Source organism: Malaclemys terrapin, chromosome 12, assembly GCF_027887155.1.
Source record: "Malaclemys terrapin pileata isolate rMalTer1 chromosome 12, rMalTer1.hap1, whole genome shotgun sequence".
NCBI classification, from domain to species: Eukaryota; Metazoa; Chordata; order Testudines; family Emydidae; genus Malaclemys; species Malaclemys terrapin.
In genome coordinates, this window is record NC_071516.1 from 6,756,256 (window position 1) to 6,780,076 (window position 23,821).

The 23,821-nt window shown below is 40.1% G+C and overlaps 1 protein-coding gene across 1 annotated transcript; it reads left to right on the plus strand.

Annotated features, from left to right (window-relative positions):
- The first annotated feature begins 333 nt into the window (after window positions 1-333).
- YTHDF1 (YTH N6-methyladenosine RNA binding protein F1) lies at window positions 334-22,492 on the plus strand. The gene is made up of 5 exons (XM_054045432.1): window positions 334-772; window positions 1,113-1,137; window positions 2,743-2,822; window positions 9,580-11,100; window positions 21,027-22,492. The coding sequence occupies exons 1-5, from the start codon at window positions 746-748 to the stop codon at window positions 21,051-21,053; spliced, it is 1,680 nt and encodes a 559-aa protein (XP_053901407.1). The 5' UTR covers window positions 334-745; the 3' UTR covers window positions 21,054-22,492.
- The last annotated feature ends 1,329 nt before the right edge of the window (window positions 22,493-23,821 follow it).

The following is a 23,821-nucleotide window of genomic DNA, read 5'->3' on the forward strand; positions in this document are numbered from 1 at the left end:
TGTGTGGGGGCCACAGCCCAGGGTCTGGGGGCAGTGTCTGACCCAGTGGGTGGGGGGTGTTGCAATGCAGAGCCAGGAGCCCTGCTCTCTGGCCATGCCTTGGAGTGGGGAGAGCCCATGTAAAGCCCCCCCCCCCTCCCCGCAGAGCCTGGGGAGGACAGGCCCTGCTGCTCCCCACTCCCCCCCAAGCCAGGGGAGCAGGGAGGACTGGCAGCAGAGCCGCACCGCGCATGCGCGGCAGGTGCTGCCTTCCCTCTGCTCCTCCCTGCCCCCACCCTCACCCCGCCGCCTCGTCGTGTCTTCCCGGCGTGCCCCGCGCGCGGTGGCGTTGACGTCACCGCCGCCCGGTCCCCGCCGCCATTGGAGTTGGAGGGTCTCTCGCTCCATCCCGGCTCGGGGCCAGCGCGGGGACAGGCCGCGGGGCGAGGGCGGGCGGGGATGTGAGGAGAAGGGCCCCGGCAGGGCGAGAAGCGACCGGACCGACCCCCCCCTCCCCGTCCCCGGGGGGGCCTAGCCTGAGGAGAGACCCCCCCCCCCGCCCCGGCCGGGCGGGCCACACGGGGACCCGCCCCTGCACGCTGAGCCGGCCCCTCCCCCAGGCCCAGGCCGGAGCGCCCCTCGCAGGCCCAGGGGACAGGAGCTCCCTCCCCCGCGTTCTCCCCGTGCGCCTCCCCTCTGCGCGGAGGGGGCCGGGCCCTGCCCCTCCCCCGCTCCCTGCTAGCCACGGGGGCCCCGTACATGAATTATGTCGGCCACAAGCGTTGACCCTCAGGTAAGTGCGGAAGCCCAGCTGGGCCCGGGGCCGAGGGCTTCTCCCCCCCCGTCCCTCCACCCCCACCCCGTGTGCCTGGCCCGAGAGGTCCCTCTCGGCTTCCTTGGGCCCTAGGCACTCCCTTTAACTCTTCCCTCCTCTTCCCTCTCCTGATCAGTGGCCATTTCCAGTGACGGCCAGCCCCTAATAATAAATCTGTCAGCCCTCCTCCTCTTCCCCCCCCCCCCATGGTTATTTCTCCCCCACAACCCTGTCTGCAGTGAGACCAGAGCATTTCCCAAAACTAACTTTCTCCTCTGTCTTTGTTTTCCTCTTTGCAATCATGTGCATGGCATCACAGCGACCGAAAGGACAAGATAATAAAGGTAAGGCGAATGCTGGGATTTTTCCACTTGAGTTGTTATTGCTGAAGGTAGATGAAGGAGGCAGGCAGTGATGGGTGAGCCAATAGGTATTAATCTAAACTCTGGTGAAATATGGAGCAAAGTGTGTTTTTTTTTTTAAAGGAACCTGGTTCCTAAGGGTTTTTTTTGCATACCACTAGTGCCACTGTATTTGTAAGGTTGTACAGTACTAAGCATGCTTTCAGTATTTAATAACATTTTAAGAAAAGCACATTGTTACAGTTACAAATAGAGATACAAATACAGTTTAGGAGATTCATTTACTTAAGTGACAGATTTAAAAAGTATCAAAACTTGCTTTACAGTATTATTCTGCTATATAATTATTGTTCTGTTACTGGATTGGTATTGGCAAATGAGAGTTTATAGATTATGACAGGTGGTACATCAGTACAAATTTTTTCATGAAATTTCAGTCTGAAGCAAAAAAAGTTCTTTGATAATGTGACATACTTTTGTGTGATCTCTAGCACATTGTCACCAATGAAACTTCAAAAGCAAGTTGTCTTTCAAGTAAATGGCCTGCTTTATAAACTATGTTATGTATGGTACTATGACTGCTACCAAATACATAACTGTTTAAGAATAGAAAGGAAACAGATACTTCCATCAGTTTACATAGGCACATCTTTTCAGTGTTAAGGTTCTTTGAATTTCACTTTATCAGTGTTTCAAACAGCTATAGTCCCAACAAGCTCATATTTTCTCCCAGTTTATCAATAAACCCTTCTTATTATGTATCCATTTTCTCTGAAGAGTCTTCCTAACATTATTTTACACTTGCAGATCTCTTTGAAATCCCCACTTTAGTTTTATTTTTTAGCATTGTATTTCTTTTTCCTGTAGCAATATTTTTAGTTTAGCCTTCCTGTGAAACTCTTGAACTACTTTCCAAGGGCTTAATGTATACAATGTGACTTATGCTTTGAAACAAATGATGGAAATTAAGAACAAAGTGACTTTAATAATTTGTTTATGTAGCATCTTCCAGCTGTGGATTTCGGTGTGATTTACAGATATTAATAATAATTGAGTCTCAAATATCTCTGATTTAGTGAAGTTTTATCTCCCTTTTACAGACAAGAAAACCAAGGCTTGAATTTAAAGCTTGTAAATATTATTAGGATGTCAAACACTCAACAGCCAGTATTTTACTGTTCCACCTCTGATATGATTTAACATTACTTTTTAAAGAGGCTGCTCAGCTTTTACAGAAGATATTGCTATGTCCTCCAGTTCCTCTCTCATGTTCATGTCAAAAGTTGTCTATTTGGTTTTAAAATATTTTATGGGGAAAGTATAAATACTTACGTTTACTAAAATTGCAAGTTCCTCTGACTCTCTGTAACTGTCATTCAGATCAGTTTTGTAAGCAATAGTGACATTTAGAGTGCATGTGGAAGTTCTCATTCTGGTGAAATCTGACCCCTTTGCCTTCCCGAGGTTATTAACAATGCCACAAGAAGGAAGGGAGCTAACTTATTTTTGTCAAGTTACTCTAGGGTGAGGTTCTTTACTGAAACATTGTCAGGCAATGTTATAATATGTTGCAACTTTTTGTTTTAGTACAAAATGGTTCATTGCATCAGAAGGACACAGTTCATGACAACGATTTTGAACCTTACCTTTCTGGACAGTCAAATCAGGTTAGTGCATCTCTGTTAATTTTGGTGGCTATTTTTAGGTATATGGAGGGTAGTGCTGCTTGTACAGCAAACACCAATATGACTTGTTTATGCTTGGGGGGTCATAGCTTTAAAGTGAAGTAGAAAAAGCTACAGTGCCTGTAGTGTTACTGCGTAATGGTATTAGCATTTTAGGTCAGAATACTGGTATTATTATTTATTATTTATATCTAGTTTGTTCACTTGTGGAAATGAAGTTGCTTAGAAATCCTAGTTTCTGCTGGGCATTTACCAAATGACACAATTCCTGTAAAATCTGACATAGTTGGCAGCCTGCCAAGGGCCCTCGACTTTCAGTTCTTTAATAAACAAATCACCCATTATTGCAGTCATTGGGGTTCTGCTTCTGTATGACTGGCGGATTGAACCCTTGTGCTCTAAGTAGAAATAAATAGTAAGTGACCACAGCATCATTTGAAACTCTTAAAGATGCCATGACGAGGACTGATAGACTTTAAGGCCAAAAGGCACCATCATGATCATCTAATCTGACTTCCTGCACATCACAGGCCACAGATCCTCACCCACCAGTTCTTGCAGTAGGTCCATAATCTCTGGCTGAATTACTGAAGTTCTCAAATCTTACCTCTTTGCAGAGGCATATTATCTAGAGATGATTAACGAAAGATGAGCTGCTTGAGGGCATTGTAAAAATAGTGTAAATTATACATTCATATGTGACTCAAACCAAGAGTACAAATTACATTTTGTTAAAAATCCTGAATAACTAAAATTTACTGTGTGAAAAAAATGCTGGAAATTTAAAAACAATGTAAATAAAGAGTAAATTTTTACTCACACTAATAACTTAATGTGCAAGCTTATTTTAAGAAATGTAAATCCAACTCCAAAAAATGATGCTTAAAAGTTTAAATGCCCACAAATGTAAGAAACTAGCTTTCTCCTATCCTCACTTCTGTGTCACAGAACTCCACGCAATTATGCACACTTTTCTTTGTAAAATAGTGGTTCTTCCATGTGGAAATTGAGCTAAAATATCAGATTGTACTACTTGTAATTTCCGGTGCCTGGGAATACTAGCTAAAATGTATTAGCCCTTTATTGGTAGGTATTGCTGTTGTATAGCACTCCAACACAAAAATGAAGAAATCAGTCCAAATATACAGCCAGCCAGAACATCTGTCATAAGTGATAGACCAAGAAAAATATCTGCAGATACATAATCTGTTCCCAATTAATACAAAGGATTAGTAAAGAGAACTGGGGGAGGGGCTCAAAAAGGTCAAGAATAAGTATGTTGAAATAAATGATCACTACTGACTTCCTTCAGGGTTTCTCTTACACCCTGTGGCATAAAGCCAAACAAAATAGACTGAATGCTTTGTTAAGATGTCCGATGAAATTCTTTATTCTGGTAGGATTCATGTGGAAACTTTCCACACTGGGTGCTTAGATGGTGACAGTCCAAGGAATTTGGTTAGGATGGCTCGGAGAACATACATATTTCTGGAACAAAACACCTGTTGATTTCAATCACTTATAGTCAAGGACCCTTCTAGCTAGAGCTATAAAAGATCTAAGCTGTCACGGAGTGTATGGAGATGGTGCAGATTAGCTAAGAATGAGAGTTAAGTCTACAGAGTTTGAAGTGTTGTTGGAAAAAACCACTTCCATTTTTGTATTATTGGTGCTTACATTTTTGAAGACATCAAGAATACTGTGGCATAAAATAAGACATTGATGTCAGTGTCAGACAAAATAATGGGTCTCAGAAAATGTCTTCATGTGCTGAGTATTATTCCTTTAGTCCAAGAGGTTTTGAAAATCCAGGCACAAGAAACACTACTGCAGAAAACACAAAACCAGAATTGAATGTTATGTCTTTTAGTGAATGTTCTCAATAGTAAAAAGGCTTAGTGTATCTCTTAGTGTTAGAACTCTATGGATTAATTCTTTACATGGTGATTCACTATGTTGATTTCACCATACTTAGGAGTGCTGTGGGAGGGAGTCACTGGAAGGATGAGTTGTACAGATTACTCCGTTCACTGAATCAGATTTGGTATTCAGCACGTCTTTTTAGCAAGAAATTTCTGCATAGGTTTCAGAATGAGTTTAGAAAGAGTGATGTTATGGGTGAAGAACTAAAAAATAAGCTTCTACTGGAATCTTAATAAAGACAACTGTTATTCTGTCAAGCCATGGTTAGATTCCAAACTTGGAGTCTGTCAGTCTCCTTTCAAGAATCTTATAATGGTCTGATCATGAGTAAGAAAGGTGTAGCTGCTATTTGATTCTTGCTTATTTGTGACAGTTCACACTGTATGCATTGCTGTTTTTTTAATTCTCATGAGTTTCCTTAGAATAAATTAGGAAAAATGCTAACCATTATAATTGTCTTGCATTGAAGTATTCTTAGTGTCTCATAGTAACTAAAGCCCATCAGATTTCAAAAACAATGCATAGAAGTATCTGCCGTTGAGATTGACATTTTTTTCCACCTAAGAAATACCCCCTTTTCTTCCTCCCTCTCTCTTTGAATGACTTAGAGCCATTTTAAAGGGGTAATGTTATCTTAAGTCACATTTGTCCACTCTTTTTTACTTGTAATATCTAAGCTTGCTATAACTGAAGTAGACCAGAGGGAAGGAAATTTCTTTTCAGTTGTGCTTTGTGCATCTGATGTCACTCCATGTGTAGACATTACTCTTTCCAATGCATACTCAGTTTCCCCTTTTTTATTTGGTTCTTGGAGCAATTCCAGAAAGAAACAAAATTTTGCTTTTTTTTTTGGTTATAAAACTGTAAAAACTGACAAGGGAACTCTGAGGAAGGTGCAGTACTTAAAAGTATTCAACTTCATCTATGCGGGAGGGCAGGGGGGGATTAATGTTTTTAAGTTAACCTTAAATTTTAGTGTAAATGTAAAATACACATACTTGTAAAATCTCAGTGTATCAAAATAGAAGTGACAAATCAGAAGCAACCCTTTCTTCTCTGAACTTGTGTAATTTTTTTTTTTAACGTTCCATTTACTGACACATAATATTGTGCTCAGGGTAATTTGTAGTGAATGTGAAAGGCCATAGAAATACTTATCCTAAGAATGTCTTCATTCTTTTTGGGGAGAGGAGTCAATCTCAATCCTTACTTACTTTTGTGGCACTAAGTAATTTTCTTAGTGTTTTCAAGGTATACCTTGAAGCAAATAGACTAGGTTACTTGTGAAAGCCGATTTTAACAAGCAATCACGCCCTTTGCTCTGTAGTGTATGGAATCTGCTTCCTTATGAAATCAGCCACAGCTCATCCTAACCCCCAAAAATGAATATTGTGAAATTCCTGAAATATCAGTTTCTTAACATTTTTGTATGGTTGCAGAAATGAACTTGGATTTGGTTTCCTTTTTGGGGGGTGATGTTCTTTCATTTTATTTAACAGATGTTTGTCTCAAATGAACTTACTAAGGGTCAAAGGTTCAAGGAAATAATTTTTTTGCTAAAAGTTTAAAAAAAAAAAAAACGTTCTTAACCTTCATAAATGAAGGATCTGTTTGGTGTCTGGGAATGCTAATTGCTGTACAACTTGGCTGAGCCCCTTGGCAAGAAATGCTAATACAGTATTTTGCAGTCTAATGCTTCTCTTGTCTCCAGTATGTAAAGCATCAGGCACAGAAAAATGTACCTGATTCGAAGAACATAAGTTTTTGTATGCATTGTCTGGGGGAGGAGAAAGGAGGGAGAATATTCTGTTCTTTGAGTTTTAACCAGTACCTTACCTTCTCAAGCTGCCTCGTCACCTTTCTCTGATCTGCCTTCTTTCTTGCCATCATTTTACATTGGCAGATTTTTGCTTGGCATATTGTTAAATAAGATGGGTGGCCTCCATTGTCCATTATTTCTATTAAGTGCTGCTTCTACTTTTTTTTTTCTATTAACTTTTAATTTGCTGCAGTTGAAGCCCCATCACTGACTTTCAGACCCAAGTGGCTAGGACATGCTATAGCCTGTTACCATGCCTAGACTTATTTGCAGGAGAGGTAGGTCCACAGGAGGCAACTTCTGGACAAGAGACAAGATAAGACTTTCATCATCTTGAATAGTGTTAATTTTAAGCTTTGTTTCTATGTAATTTTTACTAGTAACTTAATCTTAAATTTACTACAGAATATTTTTAATCTCTATTTGTACTTCTGCATTATTATGTGATGGGGAGTGAAGAAAGTGGAAGAAACCAAGAGTCAATTGAACACTTGGTAAGAGAATAGAGGGGAAAACTTGAATGCCTGATCCTAAAAAGCAGCTAAGAGGTAGGGGGAAGGGGACACACATGATGAACTTGTCCCTGGAGCAGCTTTAAGGCAAAATCTCCATGCTGCTACAAGCCAGCTGATTTTTTTTCATAGGGTTCTAAAAGATGGTCAGACAGATTTGGGAAAAAGCTGGCGGGAGGAGCTCCAAGCTTCTGTAACTGGACTGCTGCGTGGGGCAATGAGACCTTGGTGGAAAAGAGTAACCAGGGACTGTCTTGAACAAAACCTGAGTGATTTACATGCATATGTCAGATGCAGAATTTGTGTCTGTATGTTTATATCCCTGGCATACTTATAAACTCTGTAAACTGAAATGCCTTGACACCAGGATTTATTTAAGCAAACCCCCATTCTTATCCGACTCAGTTTTGCTTATGACCTCCATCTGGTCTCTGACCTAAGTCTTCAGAGGTAGAAGTCCAGTGGACTAATCATTACATCTGTTACCACTTCACTTATGTTTTACTACTTGTTTACAAATACAGAAAAATTACACTTCCAAACTTCTTGTCTGTTAGGAATTATGAAGCCATGGTAGCAACTCCATAGTTAAGATTGTAACCAGCTTTTTATTATATTCTTCACCTTAACAAAATAAAATCACTGTACTTAAAATTTCTTCTGTATAGACTTCTTCCAGAAGATCTTTCTATAATATTTGGCAATCAGGAAAAGTAATTAATGAGGTGACTCTGAAAAATCAGAGGTATTAATGTACTGTACCAGTTTCCTAACATCTCTAATGTTCTCTATACCTGCTTGGTCTACAAACTCCATATTAACTAATTAGCCTGCTGAGAGGATTGTGGAAACTATAAGCTGAGTTGTCACTTAAATTGCATTCTAACTAACGTTCTGCAGCTGTGCTTGGGGCAGACACCCATGTGGAGCCTCATTGGCTCTAGTCTCTGTAGTTGTGCAACACAACAAGGTAGATGGAAAAATCTTATTACTCGATGCTTTTACAGATACAAATCCTTGATTTTCAATATTAACCACTTTGACTCCAGACTTTCTCTTTCCAGTTGCCATATAGGGGTCAAGAAGGGATTTTCCAGAACTATTTTTTCCCCAGTACACAGCTATTCTTTTTAAAATCTACTCTCATTTTGTAACTCCTGAGGAAGTTACATATATCATATGCATTTTTAAATGCTCATGCCGATATATTCAGTCTCACTTACAGTCAAGCTTGAATATTGTCATGTTTTGAAGTCAAGCATTTGTCTTTACACCCCAAATTTCAGTTACTTTAATATCCTCTACATACAGCCCCAAATACTCATCACGCACTATTTAAAATTGTAGTACAAACCACAGTCAAATTGGGTCAAGCCAAATGATTTATTCTCCCCCTCTGTGGGTCTGGCATTCAGCCAGTAACACAGCCATTGTGACTACAATGCAGTCACAAATACTAGTCAGATCTTCCTTTTTCCAAAACAAACTTGGAGCTTTAGATATTGTGCATAATTGTAAAGGTGAGTTGACAAATTAAAAATGTACTTAACATAGATCATGCATATAGTGCACAGTATGAGGACAGTGTTCTATTTCATAGCACTTCCCTAGATAAACATCATATTTCTTAAGTTGTACATTAAAAAAAAATTCTGAAAAGGATGAAGGCTGCACATCATGCAACATATGCAGAGCAATTTTTCACATTCTATAAAGTATTTTATGCTATTTTCACATGAACATTTGGTAGTATGTACTACATTTTTGTGTAACTTAATAGATTTAAAGGCTATAATGTATGAATTATATAATACAAATCACATATATTATTTCTTGGATATGTTATGCAGCAAAACCTGCTTATCTATTCATCTTTCTCTTGATTTTGGAGTTAAAATCACTAATTTTGTATTTTTCAGAATGTTCTGTTAGTACAAACTTGAGTAAATCTTAATATTCAAATAGAATTATCTTCAATCTTGTGCAATTTCTAGATCCTATTAATTTCTGAGAGTTGGTCTTGCTGCATTTTTAAAATTGTTTTTAATAACCATTGCATACTGCTGATGATTAAACACAATATCTTAAACTTTTAGTACAATATGAAAGTATTTGGTCGTATACTCATAGAACAAATATATTTCTCAATTACAAGTCTCGAATTTTCATGACTTAGATGAATTATCTGCAGTGTAGTAAAAGTGAGTTCGAGGTCATGGGGTCAACTAGCATTCATCTGAGAGTGGTGGTCACTGTTTAAAAATCTACAAGAAGTGGAGAAGGAGAATGCATTTCTGGTATAGGACTATACAAGATGCAATGACATTAACTTAGACTAAACAGGCCATGGAATAATAAGTTGTGTAACTTGGAGTTTGAAACAATGGTTACTACTTATCGTCTTTTCTATTTACTAGTATGCAAATGTTGTAGTCATTTATGAAAAAGTGCATACATCTGAAATTACTTTTCTTTTTTTTAACAGAATAATAGCTATCCATCAATGACTGATCCCTATTTGTCCAATTATTATCCACCATCTATTGGGTTTCCCTATTCTCTCAATGAAGCACCGTGGTCTACTGGAGGAGATCCTCCTATCCCATACCTCACCACCTATGGACAGCTCAGTAATGGAGACCATCATTTTATGCATGATGCTGTTTTTGGACAGCCTGGGGGTCTGGGAAATAACATCTACCAACACAGATTTAATTTTTTCCCTGAAAATCCTGCTTTCTCAGCTTGGGGAACAAGTGGATCCCAAGGACAGCAGACTCAAAGTTCAGCTTATGGGAGCAGTTACAGCTACCCACCTAGTTCACTGGGTGGCACGATTGTGGATGGACAAACAGGATTTCATAATGATACTTTGAATAAAGCACCTGGAATGAATAGTATTGAACAGGGAATGGTTGGACTTAAGATTGGTGGAGATGTAACAACTTCTGCTGTGAAAACAGTAGGTTCTGTTGTCAACAATGCCGGAATGACAGGTGCTCTTCCTGGGAATGGTGGATCCAGTGTAAACTTGCCAGTATCTAAACCAACCTCTTGGGCTGCTATTGCCAGCAAGCCTGCCAAACCACAACCTAAAATGAAAACAAAAACTGGGCCGGTAATTGGAGGAGCTTTACCTCCACCACCTATAAAACATAATATGGACATAGGTACTTGGGATAATAAGGGCCCTGTGGCAAAAGTTCCTGCTCCCCAGCAGATCCCATCTCCTCAGTCTGTCCCACAGCAACAAATGGTTCAGCCTATTCCAGCTCAACCTCCTCCCTTGACCCAGCCACAGTATCAAAGTCCTCAGCAACCACCCCAAAACCGCTGGGTGGCTCCCCGCAACAGAAATGCAGCTTTTGGCCAAAGTGGAGGAACTGGTAATGATAGCAACTCGACTGGCAGTACCCAGCCTAACTCTGTCCCAAGTGGCGAATCCCATCCCGTTCTTGAAAAACTGAAAGCTGCTCATAGCTATAACCCGAAAGATTTTGAATGGAATCTTAAAAATGGACGTGTGTTCATAATAAAGAGCTATTCTGAGGATGATATTCATCGTTCCATTAAATATTCTATTTGGTGTAGCACAGAACATGGCAACAAACGCTTGGACAGCGCTTTCCGATCCATGAATAGTAAGGGCCCGGTCTACTTACTATTCAGTGTTAATGGTAGTGGACATTTCTGTGGAGTAGCAGAAATGAAATCACCTGTGGACTATGGCACTAGTGCTGGCGTCTGGTCTCAGGACAAATGGAAGGGGAAATTTGATGTCAAATGGATCTTTGTGAAGGACGTGCCCAACAACCAGCTCCGACACATCAGGCTGGAGAACAATGACAACAAACCCGTTACAAACTCCCGTGACACACAGGAGGTGCCCTTAGAAAAAGCAAAACAAGTGCTTAAAATTATTGCTACTTACAAGCACACAACCTCCATCTTTGATGACTTTTCCCATTATGAAAAGCGCCAAGAAGAGGAGGAGGTGGTGCGGAAGGTAAACTTGCTTTTTTTAGAAAAAAATTAAAAAGACATACTTGGAAAAATGTGAATGCTGCCGTGAGAGAGTGTGTGTATGTGTGTGTGGGGGGAGCTAAGTAGAGATTCTAAAATATTTGTAATGCGTTCAAACATGGTTGTCCTAAGTGTGTTTAATACTAAAACAAAAACCTGTGCTTCGGTTCTGTTTGTGGTTTTCATAGTCTCAGGTAAAGTTTGTTTGTTTTTTTTAAGCCAAGTTAAATATACAAGTAAAGTATGTTACATCCAATTCTACTGGAGCTTGAAATTTTATTTTGGGATTGTTAGTGGGATACAGAGCCTATGACTGTTTCAAAGTTGGTCCAGGTCAGTGGTTGCCATGTAATAGCTCATTGGCTTCTGTGAATGAGTAGGTATCAGTCCAGTTCGTAGTCAAATATTCTGTCACAACTGGCACCTTTGGTTGTATCTTCAGCAGTGAGGCCAAGGTTTGAATAGTCACTGAACTATTTTCATCCCATTACCTGGCTTCTCCAGAACAAGAGTTGAGGAAAATTACAGTGTGAGGAAGCTTGTATTGCTGCTGCTGTTTGTTGTATCTATTCTGTGGATAAATGAAGGATTTGAGTCCTCCTTCCAACACTAAAAATCACTGGATTTTTTAGAGTAGGGTGTGGGGAGGTGGGGGGAACCTCCAGACAAGGAGTTCCACATTAAGTAGCCTATTTTTATATGAAAGTGTGATTCTGAAAAGATTTAGCTACCTCCTTGACCCTTGCCTCAAGTCCTATGCCAAGTGCAGCTCAGCCAGGCCTAAGAACGGGACCCAAATGTCTAACATCAGTGACTCTCTATATACACTATGGGCTGACTCAGTAGGAGCTGTTAGAACGTAATGGCTAGCTGACACTTAAGATGGTTTGATACTGATGTTAGTGTTTCAGTGTATAGTTTTTTCTGTAGTTCCTCAGGAGTGTAGAAGTTTGCCAATTCAGCTTAGTGCATTTACATGTGCTTCAAAACATTTTTTAAGCACAGACTTAGATGAAGTGTCCTAAAGGAAAATGGAAGTTGCAGTAATATGGGGCTTTCCCTTTACCACCCTTTAAATGGCTTTAAACCAGTGGTGGGCAACTTGTGGGCCGCACGTGGCCAGTCCGGGTAACGTGCTGGCGTGCCGCGAGACAGTTTGTTTACATTAACCGTCCACAGGCACAGCTGCCCACAGCTCCCAGTGGCCGCAGTTCGCCGTTCCTGGATAATGGGAGCTGCGGGAAGCGGCAGCCAGCACATCCCTGTGGCCCGTGCCGCTTCCCGCAGCTCCCATTGGCCGGGAATGGTGAACCACGGCCACTGGGAGCTGCAGGCAGCCGGGCCTGTGGACGGTCAATGCAAACAAACTGTCTCGCGCCCCACCAGCACATTACCCTGACAGGCCGTAAGTTGCCCACCACTGCTTTATACTGTTTGGTTAGGACCTACTCTTACAAATTCAGGGGAATTCAGTTTTAAGGCTTTCATTCAAATTTTAGCACCACTTTTTCAGTCTAGCCATCTTACAGTATATACACATGTAAATTTCAGGCCAATGGTAACTAGCTTCAATTCTCTGAATTAGCTTTTTATGTCCTCTGGGATTTTTGGAGCAAAAGCTTTATCCACATCCCTGCAAACTTTCTGCCTGCTGAGAATTGTTTCTTCTCACTTTTCCCCAACCACAGCCTTGAGAAGGAGCAGTTTGAAACAGTGGGACAGAACACTGGGCTAGGAGTCGGGAGATCTGCATTGTGTTCCTTTACCACAGATGAGATGTGAGATGGCTAAGGCAAATCACTTAGCCTCTCCATGATAATGCTAAGATTTAACACACACACAAACACAACCCACCACCGGGAGTGCCTCTTGTGTCAACCACTGAAAGTGGTTTCAGGCCTCTCTTCTTCTCAGTTCAGGAGAAAATATTTAATTCTATGTCAAACCTTGCTAGCTTTATGAATGGGATCATATACTATCACCTCTCTTTTGTAAGAGCTCTCTAGAATATTTAGCTCTTTTATAATAGCTCAGTGTATAATAGCCCAGACCACTGAGCTGACCCCACCTCTGCATTACTTTAATATGGACTTTCATTTTCTGCTTCTATTTAATTTTAAATATATAAACAAAATGTGCCTATCCCGAGAACTACTTTCTAATAGGATCAGTTTCTCAACAATTAATGCATGTTTTCTGCCGCACTTAATATTGAGGGAACATTGGGATTCAGTTTAATTACAGAAATATTAGATTTATATTTTCTAAAGGCATCATTTCTTATATCTGAATAGCTTTCAAAACTGAGCTGTGTATAAACAATAGGAATAGGCTGAGAAAGATGACAGATGATATAGTGAAAAATAATCAGACTACGGCAGTCAATATAAATTATATTCTGAGAGGAAAGCATCTATTTTTAACCGAGGTGTAAACAAATGTTGGCAGTGCAGTAGCTTGCTGTAAGAGTTTCCTTCTAAAACATATGAAGAGTCAAAGCACCTGCTATTGAAATTTAACCTACTTGAGAACTGTCTTAAACAGACCTTCCATTAAAAAGCAAATATTATATACAGGAACTTTTTGCCAATTAAAGTTAATACGTATGTGTGTGTCAGATTTAACTGTAAAGGGTTTTCAGATTAATGTATCTGTCTATTCATCGTATTTGGTTTAGCGGTCAAATCATTCGTTTAAAAAAGGTCCCTTCCAGTCCTAGAATCTATGAATCTATATTGTTGTCATAATTACATAAAGATAGCTTTTTAAAATCTTATACTATTCAAATATGTATTTTCCTATTTTGCTGAGAAAATCAATCATTGTGTGTAATAAAGCCACTGATATCTTAAGAAATATTAAAAATCCCTTTTAGACAGTTTTGCCTACAAATATGAGCAGTGCTGCTTTAACAGTTTAATCACCAAGGGCATGTGCAGAACATGTTCCTTAGAAGTTAATCACCCCCTTGCTGCTTATTCTCCAACTAAAGTCAATCTAAAGTGATACTACATCTTACATTTGTGGTAACTATAACTTGTCAAATAAGGGTTATGACCTCAGATGAGGACTAAGTAGCTGTGTAGCATAATCTAGTTGGGTAACATTTACCAGAGTGCAGAAGATTCATCCAGGGTCCTCTGCATCACTTAAGACCTGCATTGCCCTCTGTGGATGAAGGAAAGATATAATCACACTTGTAGCCCTGTATGTTGCTAAGGCAAGATGAGAGGGAATAATAGAATTGTACTAGTGCAGCTCCAATGGCCTAAAACACTCCATACGGTAGAGGAGGGGCATTGGCGGCTATTTCACCCTATATAACAAAATAGCGAGGGAAGGTTGGACATGTATTCACTCTGGCTTACCACCTCTGAGTTTTCTGTTGATAGCCGGTTTACTCTGGTTTTTGTGCCAAGGAAGGGTTCTAATTTCACCCCATGCGATCCAACATTGTGCACTTAAAAATTAAAAAGATTGAAACTTCATAACGTGGGCAAATTTCTCTAAATAGAAGATTTTGTAAATTTACCACAAGGCATTAATAGTTTATGAATTGTCCCCAGTAAATAAGCTTATTTTAAACTACAAAATCTTTCTTCAAAATAAAAAATCTTGATGTGACATTAGCAAACAAAACGAACTTGTTGTGTATTATGGCTTTTTGGGTGTATTTTGTTTGGAACAAATTTGGGGCAGAGGTTGGAGGGGCATTTATGTTCTAGGAGATGAAAATGAAACCTTTACAGATATCGTCTTATATTGATGATCGTAGCTGGTTTGGCAGTCTAGTAACAACACAGTATGCCAGTATCTTGGGGATCTGAGTTCAGGGGCTCTTATATTGCAGAAGGAGAAGGTCTGAAGTGTGTGGCAGAGGATGTGCATTCCACCCCAAGAAGGCAAGGTCGTTTTGTGCCTCTTAGCTTCCCGGGTGTCCACTTTGGCCTTATCTAGGCTAGGATTTGGCAGATGTTAGCTAGCACGTGATAACAGCCTAGTGTAGACCAGTTAGTGTGACTATCACATATGTTTAACTGGTTACAAGGTAAAGGCACACTGAGTTGCCTACAATAGGGTGTTAACATGTGCCAGTTAACATCTTCCAAATCCTAGTCTGGATTTGTTGGATTTACTGAAGGCGCAACAATGAGGGGCTCTGGGGGAGCTGCATGCCCCGTTTCTTGTCGGAAGGCTCACTGGTCTAGAGGTTTCCAGGATGGAAAGTGCATGGCATTGGAGTGCATCCTGCTCTCCCGCACCCTCAAATGCTGATAATTACAGTTGCATTTTTAAGACCAATGCTTATAACATGACATTTCTTGATTTTAATTATGCTGTGGTAGAGGCTTTTGTTTTGTGTAGTCTACATTTTAGTGGTAGGGAAGAGGAATGCCAATTAAGATTTAATGGGCTCTTTTATTGGCTGTTTGTTCCAACTCTGTCCTTCTCTCCTTTTTCTGTCCTTTCATCTCAACTTAACCTCACTCCTGCCCCCTCCCTTCACTTGTGTTTTCATCCAGCCTGTCCCCTCCTAATTAAACTTATCCCCCCAAAAAACAAACAAAAATAGTGAAATTAACATGCTGTTTGGTGCCATCTTATTTCTTCACTTTACTTGTGAGTTATACCCCTGCCCCCACCTTGTGTCTGTCTTGTCTGTTTAGATCAGGGGTTCCAAATCTTTTTCTTTCTGAGGACCCCACAACGTGCTATAAAAACTCCATGGACCAGCTGTGCCACAACAACTGTTTTTCTGCATATAAAAGCCAGGGCCGGTGTTGGGGGAGTAGCAAGGAGGGCAATTGCCTGGGGCCCCATGCCACAGAGGACACCACGAAGCTAAGTTGCTTTGGCTTCAGCCCTGGGTGGTGAGCTTGAGGGTCCGGGCTGCAGTCCCATGTGGCAGGGCTTCAGCTTTCTGTCCTAGGCCCTAGCGAGTCTAATGCCAGCTGTGCTTGACTGACCCCCTGAAACCTACTTGTGGCCCCCCAGGGGGCCCAGGACCCCTGGTTGAGAACCACTAATTTAGATTATAAAGTCTTCAGGGCAGAAAGTGTCTGCTGCTCTCTGTTTGGACAGTCCTGAGCACAGTGGGGCCCATTCTTGGTTGGTTGTGATTAATAATAATCATAATTAATAATCCCACTGACCCTGGCTTGGTAGAAGGGTTGACAGTTCTGCCTGGGAACAATAAGTTCAAAACTATATCTAGTTCTTATAAGGAATTGGAGGCCTTTTCTTCATCCCTTTCTGCAATTTTCACTGTCTCGGGCTGGGAAGATAGTTGTCTTTGTTCCCCCAAATTATCCAGCTGAGGAACTTTTCTCTCTCAGCTTCTCTGCTTTCATTAATAAGTCACCTCCACATTTTTCACATTTTCAGTCAGGCCGAAGAACAATAGACTTGTGAGAACTTGTAACTAGCTGCATGGTTCACTGAGAGATCTATTGCATAAGCTGTGACGCATCAGTGTGCCTCAACCTGGGGTACAGTCCCCCTCTCTAAAAAGAGTCTCCAGATTAGTCCAGGGGACAGGAAAGGAGTGGTGGGGGCAGGGAAATATACACAACAAATCTGTCCTGTTTCACATCACCTTTTGACTACTGGCAAAATCTAAAATGGCTCTTTGAAAACTATCTGTCTTCCTTCTCTGCTTTGAAATGTAGGGCTGGAAGCTCAGGGAGTAGCCCATTCTCTGCTCCTGTGGTACTTGACCTCAAGAACGAAGGCAGCCTCATCCTGCTAAACCACCAATGGATGCCTTAAGGAGCTTGTAGCTTTTTGAAGGAAACAGGGTTGTGGGAGCGGGATGGATTGATTTTAAAATCACCAATTTTAGTAGTTATTCAAATTTGCAAACAGGAAACTTTGATTTAAATAGACTGTTTTAATCCTCTATTGCATTTGTACTTTTTAAGTTATTTTCATTAGCTGATAATCATAAAAACATGTAGATTTTCAATTAAATATGTCCTCTACACCAGTGGTTCTCAAACTAGGGCCGCCGCTTGTTCAGGGAAAGCCCCGGTGAGCCAGGCCAGTTTGTTTACCTGCCATGTCTGCAGGTTTGGCCGATCGCAGCTCTCACTGGCTGCGGGCTGAGGCACGTGCTGGCTGCCCTTCCTGCAGCCCCCATTGGCCTGGAGCGGTGAACCGTGGCCAGTGGGAGCCACGATCGGCTGAACCTGCGGACCTGGCGGGTAAACAAACAGGCCCGGCCCACCAGGGGCTTTCCCCGAACAAGCGGCAGCCCTAGTTTAAGAACCACTGCTTTACACTACATTTGGTACTACTGTCTGTTAAGGAGGAGGATACACTACATTTATGTAAACAGTTATGTAGTTTAGCAGATGTTTATTCAGATTCCTAACTTTTACGTTTGTTAGAAAATGCTGAATGACACCATTTCTTATTTAGTAGATAATTAGTATTTTACTCATTATTTATGTCAAGCTACATTTGGGTGGGAAATGGATTTGTGTATTTTGAATTGAATTCCAAATTGTTTTTATTAGTTAAACTAACTACCTTAAATGTGATGGAAATCTAAGAAAAAAGTTTAAATGCAAAACATGCTGATAAATCAAATGTATTCTACAAAGGAAGGAAGGAATATCTGTAGTTTCTGGTCACCATGTCAGTCAAGATTGTAGACCTAGTAGATCTCATCCTCTTACATCTCTGCTTTTTCAGCTCCCAGTCAGTTTCTCAACTTTGAATGAGCTAATCATTGAATTGACCTAGTTTAAAAACAAACGAAGAAAATACTCTCTCCGCACCTCCAGATGAGCCTGCCGTTGTCAAAAGCTGCTTTAGCACTTTAAGAAACTCTGGGTCCAGCTGCTCAGTTTGTGGCTTCCAGTTCAATGGTTTGACTTCATTTAGAACTTTGGCAATAGTAAATACACACTTCTTGAATAGTTTTTGTAATGTAAATGATTTTAATAAACTATAGTAAATGTAGGCCTTTAATATAGGTTGTCATAATTTAAACTTTTTTTTTTTTAAAATACGTACTTTAACTATCCAATTTTATTTTTATCCACCTTGTGTGGAAAGCCAGCAGATGACTAAAACAAACAAAAAAAAGAAACCTTTTTAATTTTCTTCCCTTAGAAGAGAGAGAATAGATTGGAGACATGGTAGTAAATGTCAGAACAGTGAAGTGGAGAAGGGCATCTGCCATCAAAAGATTGGAGCTTAAAACCACTGTCTTGACTTAAGCAGTTCAAGTATAGGTTGGAAAACTTAATAACAATATATAATTATGCCAATAATGCTAGCCGCAGGTCTGAGCCCCCTGGTTTAAGAACAATCACTTTTGTTAAAATTATTATAATTAAGAAACAAACCTCACTTCATTGGCAATTGATAATTCAGCCAATGAGAGCCTGCCCTCTACACTGTTCTAGTTTTAAAAAAAATTATCTGCTTTACAAATCCTACAGACTTCTTGACTTTTCAATTTTCATTTAATTTAGTCCTTATCAGTTTGTTGTATTTGTATTTTCCAGAGCAAAAAATAATCATCATAAATGTTCAGGTCTTGTTCAGAAGCAGGTTGTAGCCTGAAGACTAAAACCCAGTTACAAATGCATTTTGGTTTCATTCTCTCTAGTTATCACAAGTTTAAGATTAGAATAGTTCAACATGAAGCTCTGTGTAAATATCCCTTTACCACCCTGTTTGGAGAAAATGTGGAAGGGATTTATGTGAAAAGGCTTTAAATTGAAAAGTGTGATTTGTGGTTCATCTGAACCAGTGCCTTATCAATAGTCACTCAAAATGTAAAGTCTTATTAAACTGTGGTTCTTAATGCCTTGTATTTTACATTATGCAAATAGTTTGCTTTAAGGAATATTAATGGGTACATAAGCTTTTGCTGGGATATTCTGACAATTTCTTTGTTCCAGAGGCAGTTACTGAACAGTCCCTCTGTTTTTCTTGCTTGTTACCATTTTCCCCTGTTTTTGCCGGAACTTCCCTGCTTGATCCCTTGTTCACTACCTCCAGTGAAGAGTGGAGAGCACAGCTGCTCCTCTTGCTCTCTGAGAGACATTGTCACAGATTTGTTGAGGCCCTTTGTCTCCACATTTACTGCATTTGGGGCACAAATTAAGTAGACTGCCCTTTCTACAGTTGAGCCCTGTCTGGAGCTTTCCTTTAATGTCCCTTGCTCTTTCCTGTTGGTGGTGGTTATCAGAAGCTCAGTGAGACTTCAGTGAGCCCCTGGCTTCTACTTACAGAAGAATCATGGAATATCAGCGTTGGAAGGGACCTCAGGAGGTCATCTAGTCCAACCCCCTGTTCAAAGCAGGACCAACACCAACTAAATCATCCCAGCCAGGGTTTTGTCAAGCCGGGCCTTAAAATAACTCTAAGGATGGAGATTCCACCACCTCCCTAGGTAACCCATTCCAGTGCTTCACCACCCTTCTAGTGAAATAGTGTTTCCTAATATCCAACCTAGACCTCCCCCACTGCAACTTAAGACCATTGCTCCTTGTTCTGTCATCTGCCACCACTGAGAACAGTCGAGCTCCATCCTCTTTGGAACCCCTCTTCAGTTAGTTGAAGGCAAATCCCCCCTCACTCTTCTCTTCTGCAGACTAAACAAGCCCAGTTTCCTCAGCCTCTCCTCATAAGTCATGTACCCCAGCCTCCTGATCATTTTCGTTGCCCTCAGCTGGACTCTCTCCAATTTGTCCACATCCTTTCCATAGTGGGGGGCTGAAAACTGGACGCAATACTCCAGATGTGGCCTCACCAGTACCGAATAGAGGAGAATAATCACTTCCCTTGATCTGCTGGCAATGCTCCTACTAATGAAGCCCAATATGCCGTTAGCCTTCTTGGCAACAAGGGCAACACTGCTGACTCATATCCAGCTTCTCATCCACTGTAATCCCCAGGTCCTTTTCTACAGAACTGCTGTTTAGCCAGTCGGTCCCCAGCCTATAGCGGTGCATGGTATTCTTCCATCCTAAGTGCAGGACTCTGCACTTGTCCTTGTTCAACCTCATCAGATTTCTTTTGGCCCAATCCTCCAATTTGTCACGGTAACTCTGGACCATGTCCCAATCCTCCAGCATATCTACCTCTCCCCCCAGCTTAGTGTTATCAGCGGACTTGCTGAGGGTGCAATCCATCCCATCATCCAGATCATTAATAAAGATATTGAACATCTTTCATCTTACTTCATTCAGCATCATAGCATCTTACAAGTCTTGCTTGCTTCATCCAGCAGCACTTTCTCTACCAGACTCGTGAAGTCTCCCAGAATATCTTCCAAGCAGAGTAGTAAGGTAGCAGAGGGAAAAAAGGTTTGGGGCAAGTTTCAAAAGTGACAAGCACTTAAGAGCCAAAGTTCTATTGCCTTTCAATGAGACCTAAGGTCCTATCACAAGGGCACTTTTGAAAATGTTGCACTTATTCTGTGAATCCCTTCAGTCTGTTCCTACCCTTGTACCAATCCAGCTGCTGTTGCAGTGGTTAACTTGATCTAGAGATCAAAATATTGCAGATCTTCTCTTTAGTTATGAATTTTAGTTTTCCATACTTACTTTCTCTTCTGTAGCCCTCACCTGCTACCATTTTGGGGCCTGAGTGACTGCTCTAGCTGCATGTACATTTGCTCTGCATGCATTCAGCCACTCCACTTGAAATTTCATGGATTCATTTGATTCCCGTATCCTTGTATGTGTCAAATATATATGATAAATAATTGCTCTTGTAATTTTAAAATGACATGTAAGACATAATTTTGGGCTGCACCGGTAATTGCATTTATCAAAAAAAAAAAAAAATCTTCACCTTTTTTAGCTATTGTCATGAACAAACTTTTAGTGTTATTAAATATCTGTTTTTTCTTGACTTTTTTAAACTTTGTTTTTTTTCTTTTTACAGGAACGGCAGAATCGAAACAAACAATAAGAATAAACGTATACAATTTGCTATATATAATAGAACTGATATTAAATTCGACTATGAAAAACAAATCTTAAAAACGTAATCTGGTGCTATATCCTGGCATCAGGACAAACTAAAGCTTTCAGCTCCAATATTTCTTCTCGTGCAGGGGGAATTAAGTTGTTGCATCTTTAAGTACATTGTAGTTTGTTTTTGCCCAGGTGGATCTGCATTAATTTGTATCTTTTCTATGTAAAATGCTCTAGAATCCATTAATAAAGGTGTATCTCTTTTTATTTTTTAAGTTAGTAAACAATTATACTGACCTAATATGGAACTATAAATGAGCATCCTAAAAATGTCAGTGTTTCCCAAAGACTTTATTTTGGCACAAATTATGTTCCTATTCTGATATTCACCATAATTTTGTATATGACAGAATTTCTCTCCTCTTCATCCCAAACCCTGTTTCTTCATTGCAATCATAAGAAATCATTGAGTTTTGTCACTTTAAGAATGTTGTTTAAGAGAAATACTGCATTCAGAATATTGAAATAAATTCAATTTAAGATCACTTTTTAATTTAGTTATACAATTATACTTTTAAAAATGCTAACATGCCACTTCGATATTTTCTGTCTCAAAGAAAATCAGATTGTCAGTGAAATTGTTTAACTCTGAAAATATTTCCCTTTCACATTCTGTTAACCAGTGCTTCAGTGTGCATTTGTTATACCCATATCCAGCAGAGAATTAGTGAGATGCTTTCTCTCAGCCATAATTCTGCTTTATTGTTTTTGTAGCTTAATAATTAAATAATAATGTAAATGCTATCAACATTGCAGGGTTTTTGGACAATGTGTTTAAACCTGTTTCAGCTTTCAGGTGTTTAGTTAATTGCAGATCATTTTTAATCTTTCCCTTTCTTTTCCCCCCAAAATCCCAATGCCATTTAAAGTTTTTATACCAATAATGCTGAGCTTTAACGTAGAAACTAATAGTATGGACAATATGATGGATTATGCCTCAGATGTTTAAAATCGACTGTGTATGTCTAATTTTTTTTCTGTTGGATGAGTAAAAAAAAATGTTTTAAGAAACTGAATTTGCTGTCATGTTTTTGTGGAATAAGGGAACCGTTGAAGAACTCGTCACCAACTGGAGTTTCAATTAAGCATGAAAAATTGTGCTCATGCCTGTTGCTCTAGCACACTGAATCTGCACGTGTTTATTGTAGAGGATCTTTTACTATATTAGAAAGCAAATATCTTCTTCTGAAAACTATTTACTCCAAAAGGACCTCTGATTTAAATAAAGTTTAAGCTGTATCATTTAGACTTGTATTTAGAACGTATAACTTTGTCTCTGGACTGTCACTGCCTGTAAGGACTCATGGACAGCATCAGATTAACTTTTTTCCTCTAGGAGAATACAAGCCTTAATAAACAATACATATTTAGCAAGTGTGATGTCATTTTCATTTTTTCCCTACACTCAAACACCTGCATATATTGTAGCCATGTAACACAAACTCATGAGCACAAGACCAATTAGAGTAGTTAGTATGCTGATAGAATTGCAAACATCTGAGTTGGTCAACACACATTCTCTCTGGCGGGGATCTTTCTTGGGAAGTGTTTTAAGAATATGTCTAAGCTACTTGCAGTATTTCCTCTAGTGTGGGGTTCTTGTGCATTTATTAACTGACAACTGTAATAGTTTTTATTCTGCTTGTACGTCTGAGAAGCTTAATAAGGAATTGAAAGTTGGTCTGCAGGATTCACAGTCCATACAAGGACATTACAAATACGGATCAGTGTGATGAGGAAAGAACTCTCAAAATTAGGAATAAACCAAGTAAACTCTTTTATGGAACCTGCTGGCTTTTGACAATGTTGCGCTGCTCCTTATGTTCTAGGATTTAACCTGGTGGATTTTAAAAAGCTGCCTTTTTCTTCAAAGTCCGTTGCCCTGTTGACATCCTGACAGGGCACAACTCTGGCCCTCTCTTTTCCATCAGTTGGGCTCATGCAGCCAAGCATTCCACCGCCAAAAAGAAATGCAGTTCTCGTTAGTCCCCAAACAGCAGTCGGATACTGGTAGCACACATTTTTAGTTTCCAACCAAAAATATGTAAGTATCACTGCTTTGGTGCTGCTGCTGCTAACCTAGAAAATAAAGGTTTAGTCTCTTAAGGAATAGAACCATTGTAATTAGGCTGGTTTCAATGACAAGTGGGAAAGCTGATTCCGTGTGTGTCAGCCTACTGTCCCTTTTGTGGGCATCACAAAACTACCATAAGCTGCTATGATAGGCTTCTCTCCCAGACATGGCAGAGGGGTGCAGTTATCAATGTGGTACTATGCAGTCCCCGGAGTAGCTGGCTCAGAGAGGAAGCTTGAATAGCATCTGACTCAAATTGTTGTTTCACCTTTGCCATGACCAGCACTAAATTAGCAAGTCGAATAAATCCGTAAGTAGGTGTTGTAGAATAAATATGCAGCAATATTTCTCCTGTCCTATAGAATGTGTGATGTTAAAGTTGAATCACTTGCTGTGCTTCTACTTGGTCTGATATTTTAGTAATGCTTGGAAGTATTTTCTCTCAAAGAATGAGAGTTTTGTTTACTTGTATTTCTCTGATGCAACAGACAGGCAACCAGAGCAGCACATCTTGCATGTCCTAAAGCTATGGTTATAATTATAGACATCGCAGCGTTATCAAAAAATGATTCATGACTGCAAGTACAACTGTATCAGACGGTAACATTACCAGCCTTTCAGTTGCTTAA

Coding starts and splice junctions, on each gene's coding strand:
- YTHDF1 (XM_054045432.1), top strand. CDS start 746: ATGTCGGCCACAAGCGTTGACCCTCAG. Junction 2,823..9,579: donor TTTCTGGACAGTCAAATCAG/GTTAGTGCATCT, acceptor TTTTTTTAACAG/AATAATAGCTATCCATCAAT. Junction 11,101..21,026: donor AGGAGGAGGTGGTGCGGAAG/GTAAACTTGCTT, acceptor TTCTTTTTACAG/GAACGGCAGAATCGAAACAA.